This window comes from Oncorhynchus nerka, linkage group LG20 (assembly GCF_034236695.1).
Source record: "Oncorhynchus nerka isolate Pitt River linkage group LG20, Oner_Uvic_2.0, whole genome shotgun sequence".
Taxonomy (NCBI): Eukaryota; Metazoa; Chordata; class Actinopteri; order Salmoniformes; family Salmonidae; genus Oncorhynchus; species Oncorhynchus nerka.
In genome coordinates this window covers 22,691,792-22,713,780 of record NC_088415.1, presented here as the reverse complement: position 1 = coordinate 22,713,780, position 21,989 = coordinate 22,691,792, and the positions used below count along the sequence as shown (strand labels likewise).

Below are 21,989 nucleotides of genomic sequence, written 5' to 3'. Positions count from 1 at the left end.
TGCTGTAAATGAGAATGTCTTCTCAGTCAATTTATCTGGTAATTTTTTTATTGTATTTATTTATTTAACCTTTATTTAACCAGGTAGGCAAGTTGAGAACAAGTTCTCATTTACAATTGCGACCTGGCCAAGATAAAGCAAAGCAGTTCGACACATACAACGACACAGAGTTACACATGGAGTAAAACAAACATACAGTCAATAATACAGTAGAAACAAGTCTATATACGATGTGAGCAAATGAAGTGAGATAAGGGAGGTAAAGGCAAAAAAAAGGCCATGGTGGCAAAGTAAATACAATATAGCAAGTAAAACACTGGAATGGTAGATTTGCAGTGGAAGAAAGTGCAAAGTAGAAATAAAAATAATGGGGTGCAAAGGAGCTAAATAAATAAATAAAATAAATACAGTAGGGAAAGAGGTAGTTGTTTGGGCTAAATTATAGGTGGGCTATGTACAGGTGCAGTAATCTGTGAGCTGCTCTGACAGCTGGTGCTTAAAGCTAGTGAGGGAGATATGTGTTTCCAGTTTCAGAGATATTTGTAGTTCATTCCAATCATTGGCAGCAGAGAACTGGTAGGAGAGGCGGCCAAAGAAAGAATTGGTTTTGGGGGTGACCAGAGAGATATACCTGCTGGAGCGCCGGCTACAGGTGGGTGATGCTATGGTGACCAGCGAGCTGAGATAAGGGGGGACTTTAACCTAGCAGTCGTCTTGTAGATGACATGGAGCCAGTGGGTTTGGCGACGAGTATGAAGCGAGGGCCAGCCAACGAGAGTGTACAGGTCGCAAGGGTGGGTAGTATATGGGGCTTTGGTGACAAAACGGATGGCACTCTGATAGACTGCATCCAATTTGTTGAGTAGGGTATTGGAGGCTATTTTGTAAATGACATCGCCGAAGTCAAGGATTGGTAGGATGGTCAGTTTTACAAGGGTATGTTTGGCAGCATGAGTGAAGGATGCTTTGCTGCGAAATAGGAAGCCAATTCTAGATTTAACTTTGGATTGGAGATGTTTGATGTGGGTCTGGAAGGAGAGTTTACAGTCTAACCAGGCACCTAGGTATTTGTAGTTGTCCACGTATTCTAAGTCAGAGCTGTCCAGAGTAGTGATGTTGGACAGGCGGGCAGGTGCAGGCAGCGATCGGTTGAAGAGCATGCATTTAGTTTTACTTGTATTTAAGAGCAATTGAAGGCCACGGAAGGAGAGTTGTATGGCATTGAAGCTTGCCTGGAGGGTTGTTAACACAGTGTCCAAAGAAGGGCCAGAAGTATACAGAATGGTGTCGTCTGCGTAGAGGTGGATCAGAGACTCACCAGCGGCAAGAGCAACATCATTGATGTATACAGAGAAGAGAGTCGGTCCAAGAATTGAACCCTGTGGCACCCCCATAGAGACTGCCAGAGGTCCGGACAGCAGACCCTCCGATTTGACACACTGAACACTATCAGAGAAGTAGTTGGTGAACCAGGTGAGGCAATCATTTGAGAAACCAAGGTTGTCGAGTCTGCCGATGAGGATGTGGTGATTGACAGAGTCGAAAGCCTTGGCCAGATCAATGAATACGGCTACACAGCAATGTTTCTTATCGATGGCGGTTAAGATATCGTTTAGGACCTTGTGCGTGGCTGAGGTGCACCCATGACCAGCTCTGAAACCAAATTGCATAGCAGAGAAGGTATGGTGAGATTCGAAATGGTCGGTAATCTGTTGTTGACTTGGCTTTCGAAGACCTTAGAAAGGCAGGGTAGGATAGATATAGGTCTGTAGCAGTTTGGGTCAAGAGTGTCCCCCCCTTTGAAGAGGGGGATGACCGCAGCTGCTTTCCAATCTTTGGGAATCTCAGACGACACGAAAGAGAGGTTGAACAGGCTAGTAATAGGGGTGGCAACAATTTCGGCAAATAATTTTAGAAAGACAGGGTCCAGATTGTCTAGCCCGGCTGATTTGTAGGGGTCCAGATTTTGCAGCTCTTTCAGAACATCAGCTGACTGGATTTGGGAGAAGGAGAAATGGGGAAGGCTTGGTCGAGTTGCTGTGGGGGGTGCAGTGCTGTTGACCGGGGTAGGGGTAGCCAGGTGGAAAGCATGGCCAGCCGTAGAACATTTACATTACATTTAAGTCATTTAGCAGACGCTCTTATCCAGAGCGACTTACAAAAATACTATGTTCAATTATAGTGGATTTATCAGTGGTGACAGTGTTTCCTATCTTCAGTGCAGTGAGCAGCTGGGAGGAGGTGTTCTTATACATGGACTTTACAGTGTCCCAGAACTTTTTTGAGTTAGTGTTGTAGGAAGCAAATTTCTGCTTGAAAAAGCTAGCCTTGGCTTTTCTAACTGCCTGTGTATAATGGTTTCTAGCTTCCCTGAAAAGCTGCATATCACGGGGGCTGTTCGATGCTAATGCAGAACGCCATAGGATGTTTTTGTGTTGGTTAAGGGCAAAATAAGGGTTAAATAAAATAAAAACGTCTAAAGAAGTAGCGTTTTTGAACAACTTCCATAGCCAATGTTGGTATTTTTGTTGTTGTTGTTGTTGCGGGATATACCGTTTCACTGGTGGACAAAGCAAATGGGCTGGGTCAACACGTATCGCCTCCTCTGTTGTCGCAAGCTAAACGTGCGCTTTAATTGGGTGGCCCTCTAGTCATTACTATGGGCGTGGAACCTGTAAAAAGGGGACCTCGCAGCAGTAGACTGTAGTTGCATTTACCGGGCTGATTTATTTTGTGATGGGAAACACTGACGACCTATTAACGTTTCAAGTTAAATACTGAGGATATTTACCCGGACACTATGGACATCAGCATTACAACTCTTGAAGATTCATCGCCTCTGAAAGTCGTATGACAGACACTCGCGCAGGTAAGCTGCAGAAAGATCAACGGCACGCGTATTTCCCACATCGGATGAGTCGAGGCCGGGAAGCAAGGTTGGTGACATTCCGTCCGAATTGGCAACAGTTTTCTCGTTTATAATTATTTACAGCTTGGACCTAACAGCTATATGGAACTAAAATAAGCAATTGTGGATAAACCGATAAACTGTTCTCGTTTTGCTGTCTCGTCGTGGTTCAACCTCCCTATATACTGTCACTGGGTTCAACGTTGTTTCATTCGGGGCTAGCATCAGTCGGCTAGCTAGCATCATCAGCCGGCTAGCTAGCATCATCAGCCAGCTTCCTTGCCTGCTCAAACGAGTTACGTTAGGCTCCAAACAAATGACCACTAATGTAATAACACTTTGATTGTGTGTTGAGAAAACATAACTAACCAGATCACATTGTTAATTATTTCACAAGCTCTTGCTGATGTGAATCTTATCAGGCTACATTTGATTTAATCCTGGTCTCTAAGACTACACGTAACATGGTAAACGAAAACCCTGAACACTCAATTTGTGTGATGCGGTGTTTGGTATGGTTACATAAGATAGGCTACTTAAGCCAAAAAATGAAGGGAAGGGTGGTTGGACAGGTGGGCCTATAACAAATGTCTAGCATCGACTCTCCTCACAGACCACGTTTACATGTGTACAGTATTCTGGATAGTAGCTCATATCCCACTTAAGGTATTATTCGGGATCATATGTTTAAATGCACCTTTGATATTCTGCTCATGAGTGTCCCTGTATCCATGAATAAACAGAATATTCCTAATTTAAGTTAATAAGGTTAAATAGAAATAGTAACTGAAATATGGACACTGACTGTAGGACTACAGCCTCTCACATGTAATATAATTCCTGCACAACTATGCATTTCTTGCAGTGAAATTATACAAGTTAATTTTGACTCCACGGGAGTGGAGTAATTTCTTTCAGCGTCTCTTGAGAGAATGCGTGTGTAATGTGTGTATCTTTGACACTGTTATGCAAGCAGACAGTACAGCACATGACCAGAAGTATGTGGACACCTGCTCATTGAACATCTCATTCCAAAATAATGAACATTAATATGAAGTCCCTCCCCCTTGCTGCTATAACAGCCTTTGCTCTTCTGTTAAGGCTTTCCACTAGATATTGGAGCATTGCTGCGATGACTTGCTTCCATTCAGCCACAAGCATTAATGAGGTCAGGCACTGATGTTGGGCGATTAGGCTTGGCCCGTGGTCAGCGTTCCAATTCATCCCAAAGGTGTTTGATGGGGTTGAGGTCAGGGCTCTGCAGGCCAGTGAAGTTCTTCCACACCGATCTCGACAAACCATTTCTGTATGGACCTCGCTTTGTGCATGGGGGCATTGTCATGCTTAAACAGGAAAGAGCTTCACTAAACTGTTGCCACAAAGTTGAAAGCACAGAATTGTCTAGAATGTCATTATGCTGTAGCGTTAAGATTTCCCTAACCATGAAAAACAGCCCCAGACCATTATGTGGGTGTCCAGTTTGGACACGTGCTCATTCAAGGCCCCCCCCCCCCCCCTACATTGTAGAATAATAGTAAAGACATCAAAGCTATGAAATAACACGCATGGAATCATGTAGCAACCAAAAGTGTTAAACACATATACATATATTTTAGATTCAGAGTATCCACCCTTTCCCTTGACAGCTTTGCACACTCTTGGCATTCTCTCAATTGCCACATATGCTGAGCGCTTGGCTGCTTTTCCTTCACTCTACGGTCCAACTCATCCCAAACCATCTCAATTGGATTGAGGTTGGGTGATTGTGGAGGCTAAGTCATCTGATGCAGCATTCCATCACTCTCCTCTTGGTCAAATAGCCCTTACACAGCCTGGAGGTGTGTTGGGTCATTGTCCTGTTGAAAAACAAATTATAGTCCCACTAAGCGCAAACCAGATGGGATGACGTATCGCTGTGGTAGCCATGCTGGTTAAGTGTGCCCTGAATTCGAAATAAATCAGACCGTGTCACCAGCAAAGCACCATCACACCACCTCCATGCTTCATGGTGGGAACCACACATGCAGAGATCATCCGTTCACCTGCTCTGCGGCTCAGAAAGACATGGCGGTTGGAACCAAAAATCTCAAGTTTGGACTGAGACCAAAGGACCAATTTCCACCAGTCTAATGTCCATTGTGCATGTTTCTTGGCCCAAGCAAGTCTCTTATTGGTGTCCTTTAGTGGTGGTTACTTTGCAGCAATTCGACCATGAAAGACTGTTTCATGCTGTCTCCTCTGAACAGTTGATGTTGAGATCTATGTGTTACTTGAACTCTGAGGCATTTTATTTGTGCTGCAATTTCTGAGGCTGGTAACTCTGGGTCTTCATTTCCTGTGGCGGTCCTCGTGAGAGCCAGTTTCATCATAGCGCTTGATGGTTTTTGCGACTGCACTTGAAGACACTTTCAAAGTTCTTAATGTTCTGGATTGACTGACCTTCATGTCTTACAGTAATAATGGACTGTCCTTTGCTTTTTGCTTATTTGAGCTGTTCTTGCCTTAATATGGACTTGGTCCTTCACCAAATAGGGATATCTTCTGTATACCACCTCTACCTTGTAACAACACAACTGATTTGGCTCAAATGCATTATGAAGGAAAGGAATTCCACAAATGAACTTTTAAACAAGGCACACCTGTTAATTGAAATGCATTCCAGGTGACTATCTCATGAAGCTGGTTGAGCGCTTTGCACACTTGACATTCTAACACTTGGTTACTACATGATTTCATAGTTTGTCTTAATTGTTATTCTACAATGTAAAAAATAAAGAAACCCTTGTATGTACAGTGCATTTGGGAAAGTATTCAGACCCCTTGAATTTCCACATTTTTGTTATGTTACAGCCTTATTCTAAAAGGTATTAAATTGTTTTCCTCATCGATCAACACAATACCCCATAATGACAAAGTGGCAGGGTAGCCTTGTGGTTAGAGCGTTGGACTAGTAACCAGAAGGTTGCAAGTTCGAGCCCCTGTGCTGACAAGGTACAAATCTGTCGTTCTCCCGCTGAACAGGCAGTTAACCCACTGTTCCTAGGCCATCATTGAAAATAAGAATTTGTTCTTAACTGACTTGCCTAGTTAAATAAAGGTTCAAAACAAACAAAATAGGTATAGAAAATGTTGCAAATGTATAAAAAAACGACATTTACTCTACTTTTTGAGGCAACTTTGGCAGCGATTACAGCCTTGATTCTTCGCGGGTATGACGCTACAGGCTTGGCACACCTGTATTTGGGGAGTTTCTCCCATTCTCCTCTGCAGATCCTCTCAAACTCTTAGGTTGGATGGGGAGTGTCGCTGCACAGCTATTTTCATGGTCATTGTCCTGTGGAAGGTGAACCTTTTCCCCAGTCGGAGGTCCTGAGCGCTCTAGTGCAGGTTTTTATCAAGGATCTCTAAGTACTTTGCTCTGTTAATCTTTCCTTCGGTCCTGGCTAGTTTCCCAGTCCCCGCCTCTGAAAAACATCCCCATGGCATGATGCTGCCACCACCATGCTTCACCGTAGGGATGGTGCCAGGTTTCCTCCAGATGTGACGCTTGGCATTCAGGTCAAAGAGTTCAATCTTGGTTTCATCAGACCAGATAATCTTGTTTCTCATGGTCTGAGTCCTTTAGGTGCCTTTTGGAAAACTACATGCAGGCAGTAATGTGGCTTCCGTCTAGCCACTCTACCATAAAGGCCTGACTGGTGGAGTGCTTCAGAGATGGTTGTTCTCCCATCTTCCCAGAGGGACTCTAGAGCTCTGTCAGACTGACGATCGGGTTCTTGGTCACCTCCCTGACCAAGGCCCTTCTCCCCCGATTGCTCAGTTTGGCTGGGTGGCCAGCTGAAGGAAGAGTCTTGGCTGTTCCAAACTTCTTCCATTTGAGAATGATGGAGGCCACTGTTCTTGGGGACTTTCAATGCTGCAGTTATGTTTTGGTACCCTTCCCCAGATATTTTCCTTCGACACAATCTTGTCTTAGAGCTCTACGGACAACTCCTTCAACCTCGTGGTTTGGTTTTTGTTCTGACATGAACTGTCAACTGTGGGACCTTATGTAGATGGGTGTGAGCCTCTCCAAATCATGTCCAATCAATTTAATTTACCACAGGTGGACTCCACTCAAGTTGTAGAAACAGCTCAAGGATGCTCATTGGAAACGGGATGCACCAGAGCTAAATTTAAAGTCTCCATAGCAAAGGCTCTGAATAGTTATCTAAATAAGGTATTTCTGTTTTTTATTTGTAAAAAATTAGCAAAAATGTCAAACTGTTTTTGCTTTGTCATTATGTGTGTAGATTAAGAAGGAAAAACATGTATTTAATCCATTCTAGAATAAGGCTGCAACGTAACAATGTGGAAAGGGGTCTGAATACTTTCTCATGTTTCAACCAATCAAAATATGCACCCAAGACAAACTGAGGTCTTATCAGAAACGTGTTGTCGTTTTTCAGATTTTAATTTCCTTAACCGGTGAAACTGATGTTTTGCACAGGACTAATTTTACCATTGTTTTGGAGTTATTGCCTTTTTCTCCCTATTCCCTAAACAAAACAGACAATTTTCCAAGTGTTAACAAGATAACCAATGCATTCATTCTATTGACTTAAGACCTTATTCTGGTGAGCACTTTATTTAGTCTACTGGGGCAAGAAGTTATGACAGAAGCTGCATGTATCAAACTATAGTTGACAGACAAATGGCCTACCAAATGTCGGAAATTATAATATGGCATACGACATGTCAGAAATGATAAGCAGAAACGTAACGTAAATTAATTATAGTAGGCAAATTATGGACTTCACACAACACCCCACGATATGGGAAACTGAGCCTGCGCAGACCTTTTTAAAACAACAGTAAACGGGATGAGATGTTTACATGCCACAGTATCTGGTCTTAGATCAGCATATCCCAGGCATCTTATCCAGGTTTTTCATAACCGGGATACAAGCTTTTTTGAGTTATTGTAAATACTTGAGTATAATAATGGAATATTGGTGTGCATGTAAATGTGGTCAGACTACTTTAGAATGTTTGCTAATTTGCAGCTTGCAACTACTTAACTTTTTTTTTTCTTGATACTTTGCAACTACTAGAACGTCCCCTAACCCTTTAACTATAACTGCTAGTTAGCCACCTAGCTAAAGTTAGCCACAACTAATTTGTATTAGATCATACATATTGCAAATTCTTAAATCCTATGAAATGGATGATGGACATCCACAAATTTTAATATGTAACATATCATACAAATTGTAGTGGCCCAGATTTGTCTACTATGTTACATCTACCCTTAAGTCCAGGTTGTTTATTTAGCCAAATGCTAGCTAGCTCTTTATTTTATGTTCACCTGCTAAATGCTGTAGTTTACATTCACTAAATGCTGTAGTTTACATTCATTAAATAGCTATCTGGCTAGATACATCCTTTCAGCCAGCTTTTACAACCATTTGTTTTTCAGTGTCATCTTTCCTCTCTGGCTTTTTTTATTTCTCAAATGTTTGCTAGTTATTCCTGTCAGTATGACTGAGCCAGGAAGCAGAAAACAACAAGATTTGGTTTAGAGGTTTATATAGTTTGAGAAATGAACTTTGCAAGTCCATGTTAATGTTTTCGGCTTCCACTCCTTTTAAATCTTTCAACACTCTTTTAAAACATTTTTTTTGTGTGCTTCTGTTTAGATTGATGTGCACACTGACGTCGTTCCGTTGATGCCCCCATGCTGAAGAATTGTCACCGGGTGTGTGCTGCAGCTATTCGGCCCCCACTCCATCTTCACTTTGGGAATAGCCATGGCAATCATCTGGAAACGTCAGTGACTCAACAATTAAATTGCCATGGAATCGGGTGCTGAGCCCATTGGATTTAAATACCCATCTCTTCCCAATTCACAATGTGAACTCAACATAAATATGTATGAGACTATCAGAGACGGAAACGTCACTATGGACACTTCGACGGTCGTGAGAGGTGGGAGCGACCCAAGTGCATATCCTCCATCGAATTATCAGCGGATCGTGCGCCAAAGATTCATCAGGAGAAGTTTGTGGTTCTCAGACTCTGATGAGCAGGCCTTTGAGGTGCCAGAATGTGACAACCGGAGTAAAATCCTCAACGTAAGCCTGCGCACGATAGTTGACAGGACACGGGGGGCTCGGTTGGGGCCACAGGAGAGTTACAGTCCTGAGAGTCAAGGGGGGAAGAAAGACAGCGCCACAGAGAGCGCCAGCGCTGATGAGAAGGAGAAGACTGTGGATAAATTGAATGTTACATCCACCGACTGCAGTAAAAACACTGTCAGAACTGCTAGCGAGGAGGAAGAGGCGGAGATGAAAGCTGTTTCCACGTCCCCTGGGGGACGGTTTCTCAAGTTCGATATCGAGCTCGGGAGAGGGTCCTTCAAGACTGTCTATAAAGGTCTGGATACTGACACCTGGGTGGAAGTTGCCTGGTGTGAACTTCAGGTAAGATGCTGTACCTTTTTTAAATATTTTTTTTTTAATATTTTTTTTTACCATCGTATCCTGATGCTCAAGCACTTCACAGCAGTTTGTTGTGAATAAGAAGACTTATTCGATCTGCTCAAACTTTTAATACATTTAAAACATTTGTTATAGTAATGCAGCTATGGGTTTAATTTGGACAACTATAGATTGGGAAGTTTCAATGCACTTCAGTCTATTTTTCCTAAAGGCCTGCTATGAAACATCATCACATGTTAAGTATCAACATGCCTCTGTGAGTGAGTCCTCTGGCTCTCTGATGGGTGTCCTACTCGACTGGTTGGTTTCACCGAGTGATTTCCATTAGAGGGCTGATGCATGGCTTTCACAGTCCTCTCTCTTATGCTGTCAGTGAATGTTCACACTTCATGACAGCATAATGGTGATGTCTACGGGGAGCTGTCAATCAGCTAGACTACTATAGGGAATGGGAATCTACTAAGTTGTAAATGGGTTTCCACTAAATTTTAAATGGTTATAAGAGGTCTGTAGGATTGACAAGCATTTGTCACTGCCATTGACCAAGAGGCCTTTGTAGGCTACACTGACTCTATTCTTAGTCTCTCCTTGTTTCAACAAGACCCTAACTGATCTAAGTGTGTTAGACACTGGAAAGTCACAAACTAATTATTTCTGACCTCAATCCCATGCTGCAGACTTCACTACTTCTCTCTCTCACAGGAAGCGTGGTTTTAAATTAATGACCGTCAGTAACCATGACTAGGCTCCTCATGGACCTAGTGTCCCTCGTGCAGACCCAAACAAACCCATATAACAATACAAATGTGCCTGTGTGCTGGGTAGCCTATATGTGAATAAAGTTTCATATAACACTAAAATATTTTCCATATTGGGCTGTATTTAAGCAGTCAGACAGTATAGGGTAGAGTGCTTGTGAGTTTTGTCCCAGCAGTATGCAGATGAGGGGTAAATCCCCTGCTGTGCAACAGGAGGGCTGCTGACAGGAAGCAGCTGAAACGTGCTGATGCATGCTGGGAGCGGTGTGGTGGCCCTGTGGCCTTGATGAAGCTCTTTCAGGTGTGTGTGTGTGAGAGTGAGATAATGTTGCTTGCTTGGCCTACCGCATGGGATCATGAAAAGTTAGCCCAGAAGTGAAATCTCAGGAGTGCAGCTGTAGGTCTCCCTCTTATTCTGAGAAGGGACATTCAGCATTGTTCTAGCAATGACACGCTTGGCCCTGAGAGACAGATTCATCTTTTCACTGGGATGATGATGCTATATAGGTGATCATGGAATAGAGGAAGCCAATATCTACTCAAACAAGCAAAGTATGACCCAAAATTGGACACCGGATGTGGAACAGTAAATCATTCATTCTATAGCCTACTGTTTTCCCATAGATGTGTGCAAACACTCCCTCTAGTGGGCAGTTTGCTATAAAAACACAAACCACCATTCACGGTTCCATTTTCCCACTACCATTTTCTTCCTCAGTTCTCTATGTAGGCCTATTGTATTGTTGGTTTTAACAGATTGTTCCTCATAAATGGCATTGTTGACAGAAATGCTGCCCTGCTCAATGGTTTTCATCAGAACGCTGATGCTTTCTGGTTCTTCCCTAGGACTTTTAGCCTAATTTATTAGAAGCATTGATTAGAGCTTGAGGTGGCCCCGTTGATTGAGTCACATGTTGGTGCCTTAAGTAATTGGAAATAGTAGTGTTGCATGCATCCTATAGGACAGCGGTGCTGAACTCTTACCCTACGAGGTCCGGCGCCTGCTGATTTTCTGTTGTACTTGATTATTAACTGCACACACCTGGAGTCCCAGGTCTAAATCAGTTCCTGGTTAGAGGGGCGCAATGGGAAAACATGCAGTGGAACTGGCTTCCAGGTCCAGAGTGGAGTTTGAGGGATATAGCACCTAATGTGGGTGGGTGTCTCTGTAATGTAATTATGGACAGGCATGTGAAATTGAACATGGATCCACTTAGACTGTGCTGCAATACAGTCTACTAGCTAAGTTAGATTCAACAGCATTTACAGTAATGCTGAGTACTAGGGATGGAAGTGCCCGGATGGCCTATAAAGGGCCTGTTTTATACAGCTCACTGTCTGAAGGGCCCAGACAAGCCTCGAGTTTAATGAGAAGAAATGCCCTCTACCCTGTTGTCACCCCGACGCCTCATTCACCCTCAACAGCAGTGCATGGTAGGCTCAGCTACTGTGCACGTTAATCAGTGTGCACATTTGGCCCTCAACCGGGCACGTGGGCGGTGCCAGCCCTGTGTTGTTCAGTGTACTCTGTGGTGCTATGCGAATGTTGCTGGAGCATTTCTTGTTTGGGATAGAAAGAGGGGAACGTCTCAGTAATTTTCCACTGTTTCCCCTCCCTCTGTCGGTCACTTCTGCCTGGAAGTTTAATCTGGTCCTGTGCTTTCTCTCCCTGTTGGTCTTTTTTCCCCCTCACTTGCTCTTTCTCTCTGCTACTGGCTTTCTCTTGCTCTCTTCTCTCAGGCTTGTCTCACTTACTCAGTCTCTGCCTCTTTCTATCTACATCACTTTCTCTGTCTGCCCTGGCACCACACAGATGGCAGAGGGACGGGTGCTAAAATGTGTGCTGATAAGGGAGAAATTCCATTCTCACACACATGTATGTGTACCTGAGGGGCACACACACACGCATCCTACATGTTAATGAATGTAAATTGTAAAGTCTGTAATTTTCGTTGTCGGACTCTTTCTCGGCTACTAATCATCAAGGTCTGTCACTCACTCTTGGAAGTTCTTTGGTTCTGACTCACACTAGCTCAGTTCTGTTTTAAGAAGGTGTATAATCAGGTCTTGCACACATACAGGGTTGAGTGTGCGCTGGTATTTGGCAGGGTGCACGCTGCTCTGCAGATAAAATCTGCTGTTGTGCTTCTGAATGCAGTGATTGTGCTGACACCATGGCAGCGGAATGAAACTGGCTCTCGCTGAGATAAGGACAGTAACTGCACACCCTTCTGTAACCAGTTCTACTGGGCGTTGAGCATACTCTGACCAAAAGTCTGGACTTCCTGTTTTGGATTGAGGCCTAATGTTAAAGGCCCAGTGCCTTCAAAGTGTGAACATGTATATAAATACACTGTTGGAATAATAGTGTGAAAATGATAATGCCCTTTTAGTGTAAGCAGTTTGAAAAGGCGGCATAAAATGTTTTGGTGGGATGGAGTTTTGGCCTGCCTGGTGACCACCAGGTGGTACGTTTGTTAATTGACCAATAAGAAAGAGTTCTAAACCTCTCTGCCAATAACGGCTAGTTTGTAGTTTTCCACTCCCAGGCATTCCTAGGCAAATTCTTGCTTGAGAAATTGCTCTTTTACTAAGAAGCTATTTTTGTTTTTTGACCATTTTTAATTGAAAACAAATACAATAAGGTACTTAGTGGTTTGTGTAGTGTGTGTGCACTGCAAGTTAAGAAAGCAATTTACAAGTTAGACAACTTTGTTTTATTTTTCCAAGTTTATTGGTCACAGCCCATGGGGCAGTGAGAGAGGTACACAATGGCTCTAACAGGGCCTCGTCAGTGGCTGTGTCCTCCAGCATGTCAGAGCTCCTTTGTCACAAAGCCATGGTGAAGTGGGCCAAGCCCGTTACAGGTGTCCTGTTGGCTAAAGAACATACAGGACCAGGCTATGCTCGGGGGTAGCTGTAGCTAGAATGTGTGAACTGTGACCAAGGCACAAAGGCAGTGTGTGAACTGCAGAAAAGGCCTTGACTAGTTCATGACAGAGTTTGTCCTTGTCATATGTATGAATTGGTGAAACTCACACTGACAAAGCCTAGCAGGTGTAAAGAAATGGTAAGCCTAGTCACTGACAGAAGTTTCCTTAGTGGGCCAACCGTATCACAGACCTGGAGTCGTTCTCTCTGACAGCTACTGTCGGATCCTGCAGTTTTTACCACAAAGGTTATACATGTACATCGCCTTGGGAAAGTATTCAGACCCCTTGACTTTTTCCACATTTTTGTTACGTTACAGCCTTATTCTAAAATGGATTTAAAAAAATATATATATATAAAAAATCCGCAATCTACACACAATACCCCATAATAACACAACCAAAAACAGGTTTTTAGAAATGTTATACACACACAGTTGAAGTGGGAAGTTTACATCCACTTAGGTTGGCGTCATTAACTCGTTTTTCAACCACTCCACACACTTGTTAACAAACTATAGTTTCTGTAAGTCGGTTAGGACATCTACTTTGTGCATGACAAGTCATTTTTCCAACAATTGTTTACTGACAGGTTATTTCACTTAAAGTTCACTGTATCACAATTCCAGTGGGTCAGATGTTTAAACACTCTAAATTGACTGCCTTTAAACAGCTTGGAAAATTCCAGAAAATGATGTCATGGCTTTAGAAGTTTCTGATAGGCTAATTGACATAATTTTAGGCAATTGGAGATGTACCTGTGGATGTATGTCAAGGCTTACCTTCAAACTCAGTGCCTCTTTACTTGACATAATGGGAAAATAAAATCAGCCAAGACCTCGGGGGGGAAAAAAATGGTAGACTGGTTCATCCTTGGGAGCAATTTCCAAACGCGTGAAGGTACCACATTCATCTGTACAAACAATAGTATGCAAGTATAAACACCATGGGACCACGCAGCCGTCATACCGCTCAGGAAGGAGACACGTTCTGTCTCCTAGAGATGAACGTACTTTGGTGCGAAAAGTGCAAATCAATCCCAGAACAGCAAAGGACCTTGTGAAGATGCTGGAGGAAACAAGCACAAAAGTATCTATATCCACAGTAAAATGATTCCTATTACGACATGAAAGGCCGCTCAGCAAGGAAGAAGCCATTGCTCCATAACTGCCATAAGAACCAGACTACGGTTTGCAAATGCACATGGGGACAAAGATCGTACTTTTTGGAGAAACGTCCTCTGGTCTGATGAAACAAAAATAAAACTGTTTGACCATCGTTATGTTTGGAGGAAAAACGGGGAGGCTTGCAAGCCGAAGAACACCACCATCCCAACCGTGAAGCATGGGGGGTGGCAGCATCATGTTGTGGAGGTGCTTTGCTGCAGGAGGGACTAGTGCACTTTGCAAAATAGATGGCGTCATGAGGAGTAAAATGATGTGGATATATTGAAGCGACATCAGTCAGGAAGTTACCCTAGAGAGGTTATGTGGGACGCTAGTGTCCCACCTGGCCAACATCCAGTGAGATTGCAGAGCGCCAAATACAGATACTCATTATAAAAATTCAGAAAAGACAACTATTTTTCATGGATTCACAAGAAGTTAATCTTTAAACCTAACAACTGTGTCAGATTTCAAAAATGCTTTACGGCGAAAGCATACCGTACAATTATTTGAGAACATAGCCCAGCAGACAAATCGTTACAAACAGTAACCAGCCTAGTAGAAGAGTTACACAAGTCAGAAATAGAGAAAATTAATCACTTACCTTTCATCTTCATATTTGCACTCAGACATTCATTTATTCAATAAATGTTCCTTTTGTTCGATAAAGTCTCTTTTATATCCAAAAACTTCAGTTTTCAGTAATCCACAGGCTCAAATCCAAATTGTATCCGTGGAGTTCATAGAAACATGTCAAACGATGTTTATATTCAACCCTCAGATTGTTTTTAGCCTAAATACTCGATAATATTTCGACCGGACAATAACGTCAATATAAAAGGTAAACAAGAAAGGCACTCTCTCGGTCGCGTACATGAAAAAGCTCTGTGACATGGCAGGGTCCACTCATTCAGATTGCTCTTATTCCCTCATTTTTCAGAATACAAGCCTGAAACCATTTCTAAAGACTGACATCTAGTGGAAGGCATAGGAACTTTTGAGTCCTAAGTCAATGGATACTGTAATGGCATTGAATAGAAAACTACCCAAAAAAAGAAGTCCAACTTCCTGAATGGATTTTTCTCAGGTTTTCGCCGGCCAAAACAGTTCTGTTATACTCACGTTATTTTAACAGTTTTGGAGACTTTAGTGTTTTCTATCCAAATCTACTAATTATATGCATATCCTATCTTCTGGGCCTGAGTAGAAGGTAGTTTAATTTGGGCACGCTTTTCATCCAAAATTCCAAATACTGCACCCTACCCTAGAGAAGTTAAAGCTAGGTCGCAAATGGGTCTTCTAAATGGACAATGACCCCAAGCAGACTTCCAAAGTTGTGTCAAAATGGCTTAAGGACAACAAAGTGACTGTATGGGAATGGCGATCACAAAGCCCTGACCTCAATCCCATAGAAAATTTGTGGGTAGAACTGAAAAAAAATGTGCGAGCAAGGAGGCCTACAAAACTGACTCAGTTACACCAGCTCTGTCAGGAGGAATGGGCAAAATTCACCCAACTTATTGTGGGAAGCTTGTGGAAGGCTACCCAAAACATTTGACCCAAGTTAAACAATTTAAAGGCAATGCTACCAAATACACTCAATTAGTATGCAAACTTCTGACCAACTGGAAATGTGATGAAATAAATAAAAGCTGAAATAAATCATTCTCTCTACTATTATTCTGACATTTCACATTCTTAAAATAAAGTGGTGATCCTAGCTGACCTAAAACAGGGAATTTTTACTAGCATTAAATGTCAGGAATTGTGAAACTGATTTTTTTTATGCCAACATAAAAATGGCTCTGAGGAAATGTTGCAATAATAACAAAATCAATACTGCTGTATTCACTTTTTAATTTATTTTCCAATTCTCCCTAACTCTCTAGCTTTTATTTGGCTGATTTGTTAGTTCTCAAATATGATAAAATATGTCTTTCTTTTCTATGTACTTTATCTGGTTTTAGTGGGGTAAGTTTCAGGGATCTCTTTAACACGGAACTCGTAAGCTTTTTAGATCTGCATTTACAAACAACGCACTAAGATATTTCTTTATTTTCTGTTTGGCATCAGACACATTTTGTGCTTAAGTTGTACTTCTCCACTTGGATGAGAATTCATGAACAGGCATTCTATCAGCAGTCTTTTCACAGGTAAAATGCACTTCTGTTAACCGATGATAATTGAGCTATTTTCTGCTGAAATGTGTTCTCTGTGAAGGAAAACAAACTTCCTCATTGCACGCAGATTCATAAAATGAAGTCCAGAAGTTCATCTGACTCTGGGTAAGAAGAACAAGGGCTTAAATGCTAGACTCTTGTATCCCTTTAACCCTCTCATTGCAAAACCCCTCAAACTCCTCTCACAGATCATTTATCAAACCTCTATTCCACATCATAGCCCTACCTGTTGACCACAGGCTCACAGACCACTCGCCTGCCCTACCTCAAGCACATTGAAAACTCAAACAACCCTATAGAAGAGGACTGTGCCACAATAGTGTTCAAAGTAGGCCTAGACCCTACAGTCGTGTTCAGTGATACAGTGCAATACAGTATGACTGTTAATCCACTCGGACAATTTGAGGCATCATTGAGAGCACGAGACATGATGTAATGCATTTTCCTCCACACTCCCTATTGTGCTGTGTAAGTCTCCAACTGTCAGGCCTGGTATGAGGGCAAGGGTTGCTTTGCTTATGGCTACTGCTGCTCATTAAGTCATTTTACATAACAACATACAATGCCTTTGGAAAGTATTCACACCTCTTGACATGCATCCTGTTTGCAATAAGGCACTTAATTAATACTGCAAAAGCAATTGTCAAAGCAATTCACTTTGTCCTGTTATGTTTGGGGTCAATACCACATTTTACTGAGTACCACTCTCCATATTTTCAAGCGTGGTGGCTGCATCATGTGATGGGTATGCTTGTCATTGGTAAGCACAAGTTTTTTTTGGTGTTTTTTTTTAAATAAAAATAAATGGAATAGCGCTAAGAACAGGTGAACCTAGTTCAGGCTGCTTTCCAACAGATGCTGGGAGACCTTTCAGCAGGACAATAACCTAAAACAAGGCCAAATATACACGGAAGTTGCTTACCAAGACAACATTGAATGTTCCTGAGTGACCTAACTACAGTTTTGACTTAAATCTGCTTGAATCTATTGCAAGACTTGGATGTCTAGCAATTATCAACAACCAACTTGACAGCTTGAAGAATTTTTAAAAATGATGTGCAAATATTGTACAATCCAGATGTGCAAGGCTCCGATACTTCTAACATGTATTGTTTTTTTCCCCAACTACCGGTAGTTTTTATTGGGTAAATCATAAAGACCATTCAGGGTAATCACCATGAGAAATATTTAGCTGAATCCTCTAATAGCTGGGGTTGGGGGCAACAGAGTTGGGCTGTTCATTAATTGTGTGTGTGTTAGACAGTGTTGTTGCGTCAAGCCTGTCTCTCTGGCTCTGTGCCGTTTTACTGCAGCGGGCAATAAAATTGGCAATGGGGCGAGTTAGACTTCCAGTTCAGCTTAGGTCCCTAAAGCCCCAGTAGTGCTCTGACACCCTCAGACCAGGAGGACAGGCAATCCTACTGAATAATTAATTGCTCCCTTGTTTTTTCTTCTTCATAAAGGCTTCCGCATCTGAAAGGTCTTGACAGATGCTGACTCTACGTTGAAAACCTTTCCAGACCTTATGGTACTGTAATTTGGATGCAAGCTTGGTCTCAAGATGACTGACCTGGAAGAGGGTGGGAATGGAGCAGGCTAATTTGGTTCTCTAAGGCCTGCTGCCCTCTTGTCCATTGGCTCTAATCCTCCCATGGTGGATGGAGAGGAAGCCCCTGTTCTGTACTGTAGAGAGACTGACCGTCTGAGGCTCTGATCAGCCCTTTTCTCTGATCCTGTCCAAACAACACTGATGGCAACATGGCTCTTCCCCTCTAGGCCACATGACCCCGTTGTCCTCAGCTTGGTGTGTTACCAGTCCTTTTTATATATTTTTTAAATATTTTTTACTCTTACGCTCCCTCATTTCTCGCTGTCTGTCACAGGCACTGTAAGCTGTCAGACACATTCTCTTTCTCTCTGACACACCGCTCTAATCAGGCAGAATTTCCTCGTGTGACCCTGTCATTGCCGAGCTCATGACATAAGCAGCATTAGTTTGGGGGTGGGGTGGGGGTAAAAGCTTATTATCACCAATGTTCAGCTGTGTGTGTCAAAGGCAGTACTTTTTTGCCAGCCTCCACATTTAGTCTGACTGGAGAGGCTTATTGGGAGGGCTGTGTCATAGTCCAGGCTATACACACTTTCGCCACGGCCCCTCACACACATCCGGTAGAGTAGCTGGCACGTCATTGGACTGACAATGGTCAGTGTTTTTAATCAGTATTTAGGCTCAGGTTAGTTTTGTAAATTTGTGTACTGCATCGGCCCATCTTTCATCATTTTAAAAGGACAGATGTGCCCTTGTATGTTTGGATGTGCACACTCCTCCTCTCCTGGCCTTTTACTGTTGCTGTAGTCAATCTCACCTCTGAATTTAATAATTCACCGGGCCACCCTAGATGCCAGTGTGTCAATTATAAGTAGCCCTCAGCCCAGCTCCATGGTAACAGAGATGACAGGTACGCTGTTGCCGGCCAAAACTTTCTGCACTGGATGACTGATGGGACAGAATGCAGGGGCGGATGTCGTCTTACTATATTATATGATTGGACAGATACATTAAACATTCGGTGGGATTAGTATTACCTTTTTTTTCAGGAATTTTAATTGTCTACTTGTTAAATGTGTGTAATGTCTTAATGTAATTGGTTGTCTTTTAAATTCTGTGTTGGACCCCAGGAAGATGAGATGACGTTATGGGGATCCTAATTAAAATGTGAATTACTCCTAACTGGCCCAGGTGTAGGCCTAGCCCTATGATTAATGGTAATGTAGGGTATTGATGTTGATGTGTAATAGGCTTGTGTCCTAATAGTCAAGTAGCAGTGGTTTCCTTGTCTCTTCTCCTATCTAACCCAGGAAGAGGGCTGTCTGTGGGGGTGGACTCAGTCAGCGATTGGCCTTGGCCGTCTCGCTGGAGGATCCATAATCGGAAAAAATATCCACACGATGTTCAGATGACTCATGCGTGCACACACACAGTGAATGATGGCTTGCTGTGGCAGAATGACCTTAATCCTGCCATGGGGCTGCTGGAAAAACATGGGTTGTGTATTAAAAGGACTCCCCTACACCTTTAATCGTGCGCACTTCTTAACAAGACAGTCACACCAATTGCTCTGTGAAGGCAATAGAAAAAAAGACACATACTTTTATCAAGATGGATCCATTCCATTTCACAACAGCAATGTGAAGAATCTCTAACCTGAACAAGACAGGAATGAAGATTTTTTTTTAAATAGCACAACAGTTGAGACAGACCTCCAGAAAACCCAATACGTTCCAACATTCACAGCACATTTCTAGTTCACTAATAATGATCTAGCCTGCAGCTCATTCTGATGTAAAACATTAGCTACTAAACTCAAAGACAAGTAGATATTTTTTCAAGGGAGTTGATGGCACAGATGTTATGGTTGTTGTGCCATCAACTCTTTTGAAAAAATATCTGAACATCGTGTGGATATTTTTTTCCGATTATGGATCCTCCAGCGAGACGGCCAAGGCCCATCGCTGACTTGAGCCCACCCCCACAGACAGCCCTCTTCCTGGGTTAGATATGACTTTCAATGGTTGAATAATCCTGGCTGCCTGCCACTAACCCTGTTAGGCCCTGCAATGATGCTTTAGTTTATTCCTTCCTGCCCTCTTCTGCTTTGGTTCAATTGATTTAATGCTATGTCCTGGACGAAGCAGTTTAAATTTGATACATAAATTCTGTAGGTCACACATGAATATTGGCAATGATAAAGGCTGTTAACCTTTTTAACAAACAACTTTCCCCACTGAGCTCTGTTATTGTACCCTCACTGACCCTGTGGTGGTCTAATCAATGGAACGACATGCTGGAAGTCACTAGAAACTACAGACTACATTCTCCCACCAGTGTTTTTAGTTCCTACTTCAAAACACATGGTCAGGCTCAAAGAGCAGGCCTGGTCAGGCTCAAAGAGCAGGCCTGGTCAGGCTCAAAGAGCAGGCCTGGTCAGGCTCAAAGAGCAGGCCTGGTCAGGCTCAAAGAGCAGGCCTGGCCTTTGTCCAGCTGGACCATGACAGCTATTGATTAACTTTAACTTGGTCTCTTAACGAAATGACCACTTGGAACAAGAGAAACAACATTGAAGGCAAATTGGCTTTTTGTTGTTCAGGTCCTCAAAGGCATAAAATGGATTTTACCATCCATTCAGTGGTGGAAAAATCCCTTTGGTGTCGGTAACCTTAGGAAAACTAACTACCGCTGGAAAGATCTGTGGTGTTTTTTTTTTGTGTCCTGTTCTTGAACAGAAAGCCTAGGAGACCACTGGAATGGTTACGGTTTTCACGAGGACTGTTTCTCATGGATCTTCAGAGCGTCTCTCGTTCCAGCATCCCCTCTGTCTGTAATTCCAGTTTCTCTGATCTTTGACTCAGATGGGTCACTAATAATTGCTTCCTGTCATGCTGCTCAAGCGACACATCAGGTTATCTTTTCATGTTTGCCACTACCATTCTGAACTTTTGTTTGTGAATGGGCTATATTATGTGTAGTGACCCAGCCATGGTTATGTGTTTTCGTTCATAAGACTTGAGTGGTAACAACTTTATCCAATCATCGGAATTGTTAGACATTGGACATTGGCCTGGTTAAGCTGGTGGTGATTTAGTTTTAAGGCATTATGATAGGGCTCTGGAGTTATACTGGTAGTATAACTATGTTTCACCTACTTCTGGGATGCCAGGTGAGCTTGTTTCATGAGTGAGGACAGTCTCACCTACAATCTTGTACGAATAGAGCTAAAGCTCAGAGGGCGCATGGCCCGATGGGATGGCTCTGTGTGCCTTCAACTCTGCCTGGCTCGCTCTGGGCTACTCTATACAGCCTGTTCTGGAAGATGGCTACATTAGCTGGGTCTCTCCACACACACACACACACACGTGTGTGTGTGTGTGATCTCAATGTATGTACACAATGTTTACAGCACAGCTATTTGAAATTTGAGTTTAATATTTGAGTTTAATTCATGGATGCATTGGTTACAATACAATTTCAGGGACTGCTACAGCCCTATTAAAACAAAAAGAACACTTTGGTTTTTAGGATGTACAGTGCCTTGAAAGTATTCACACCCATTGAGACTTACTCCACATTTCTGTTTAAAGCCTAAATTCAAAATGTATTTAAATTGTTTTTTTTTTCTCCACAATCTACACCAACTAAACATGTTTTTTGAAATATTTGCAAATGTATTAAATTACATAAGTATTCACACCCCTAAGTCAATACGTGATAGAATCACCTTTGGCAGCAGCTACAGCTGAGTTTTTCTGGGTAAGTCTCAAAGAGCTTTGCATGCTTCGATTGTACAATATTTGTGCATTATTATTTAAATTCTCCAAGCTCTCAAGTTGATCATTGCAACCATTTTCAAGTCTTGACATAGTCAACTGTAACTAGGCTACTCAGGAACATTCAATATCTCTTGGTAAGCAACTCCTGTGTATATTTGGCTTTGTGTTGAAAGCTGAATTTGTCTCCCAGTGTCTTTTTGAAAGCAGACTTGAACCATGTTTTCCTCTAGGATTTTCCCT

At 42.5% G+C, this 21,989-nt stretch overlaps 2 protein-coding genes across 2 annotated transcripts in view; one reads left to right on the top strand and one right to left on the bottom strand.

Annotated features, from left to right (window-relative positions):
- LOC115102084 (ninjurin-1-like) overlaps nt 1-21,989 on the bottom strand; it is a 55,733-nt gene that overhangs the window by 22,613 nt on the left and 11,131 nt on the right. The window lies entirely within an intron of this gene.
- The window catches only part of LOC115102081 (serine/threonine-protein kinase WNK2-like), a 62,330-nt gene continuing 43,012 nt past the window's right edge, over nt 2,672-21,989 (top strand). Inside the window, 2 exon segments of the mRNA XM_065005312.1 lie at nt 2,672-2,936; nt 8,587-9,369. Of these exon segments, the coding sequence (XP_064861384.1) occupies nt 8,743-9,369 (627 nt within the window). The 5' untranslated portion in view covers nt 2,672-2,936; nt 8,587-8,742.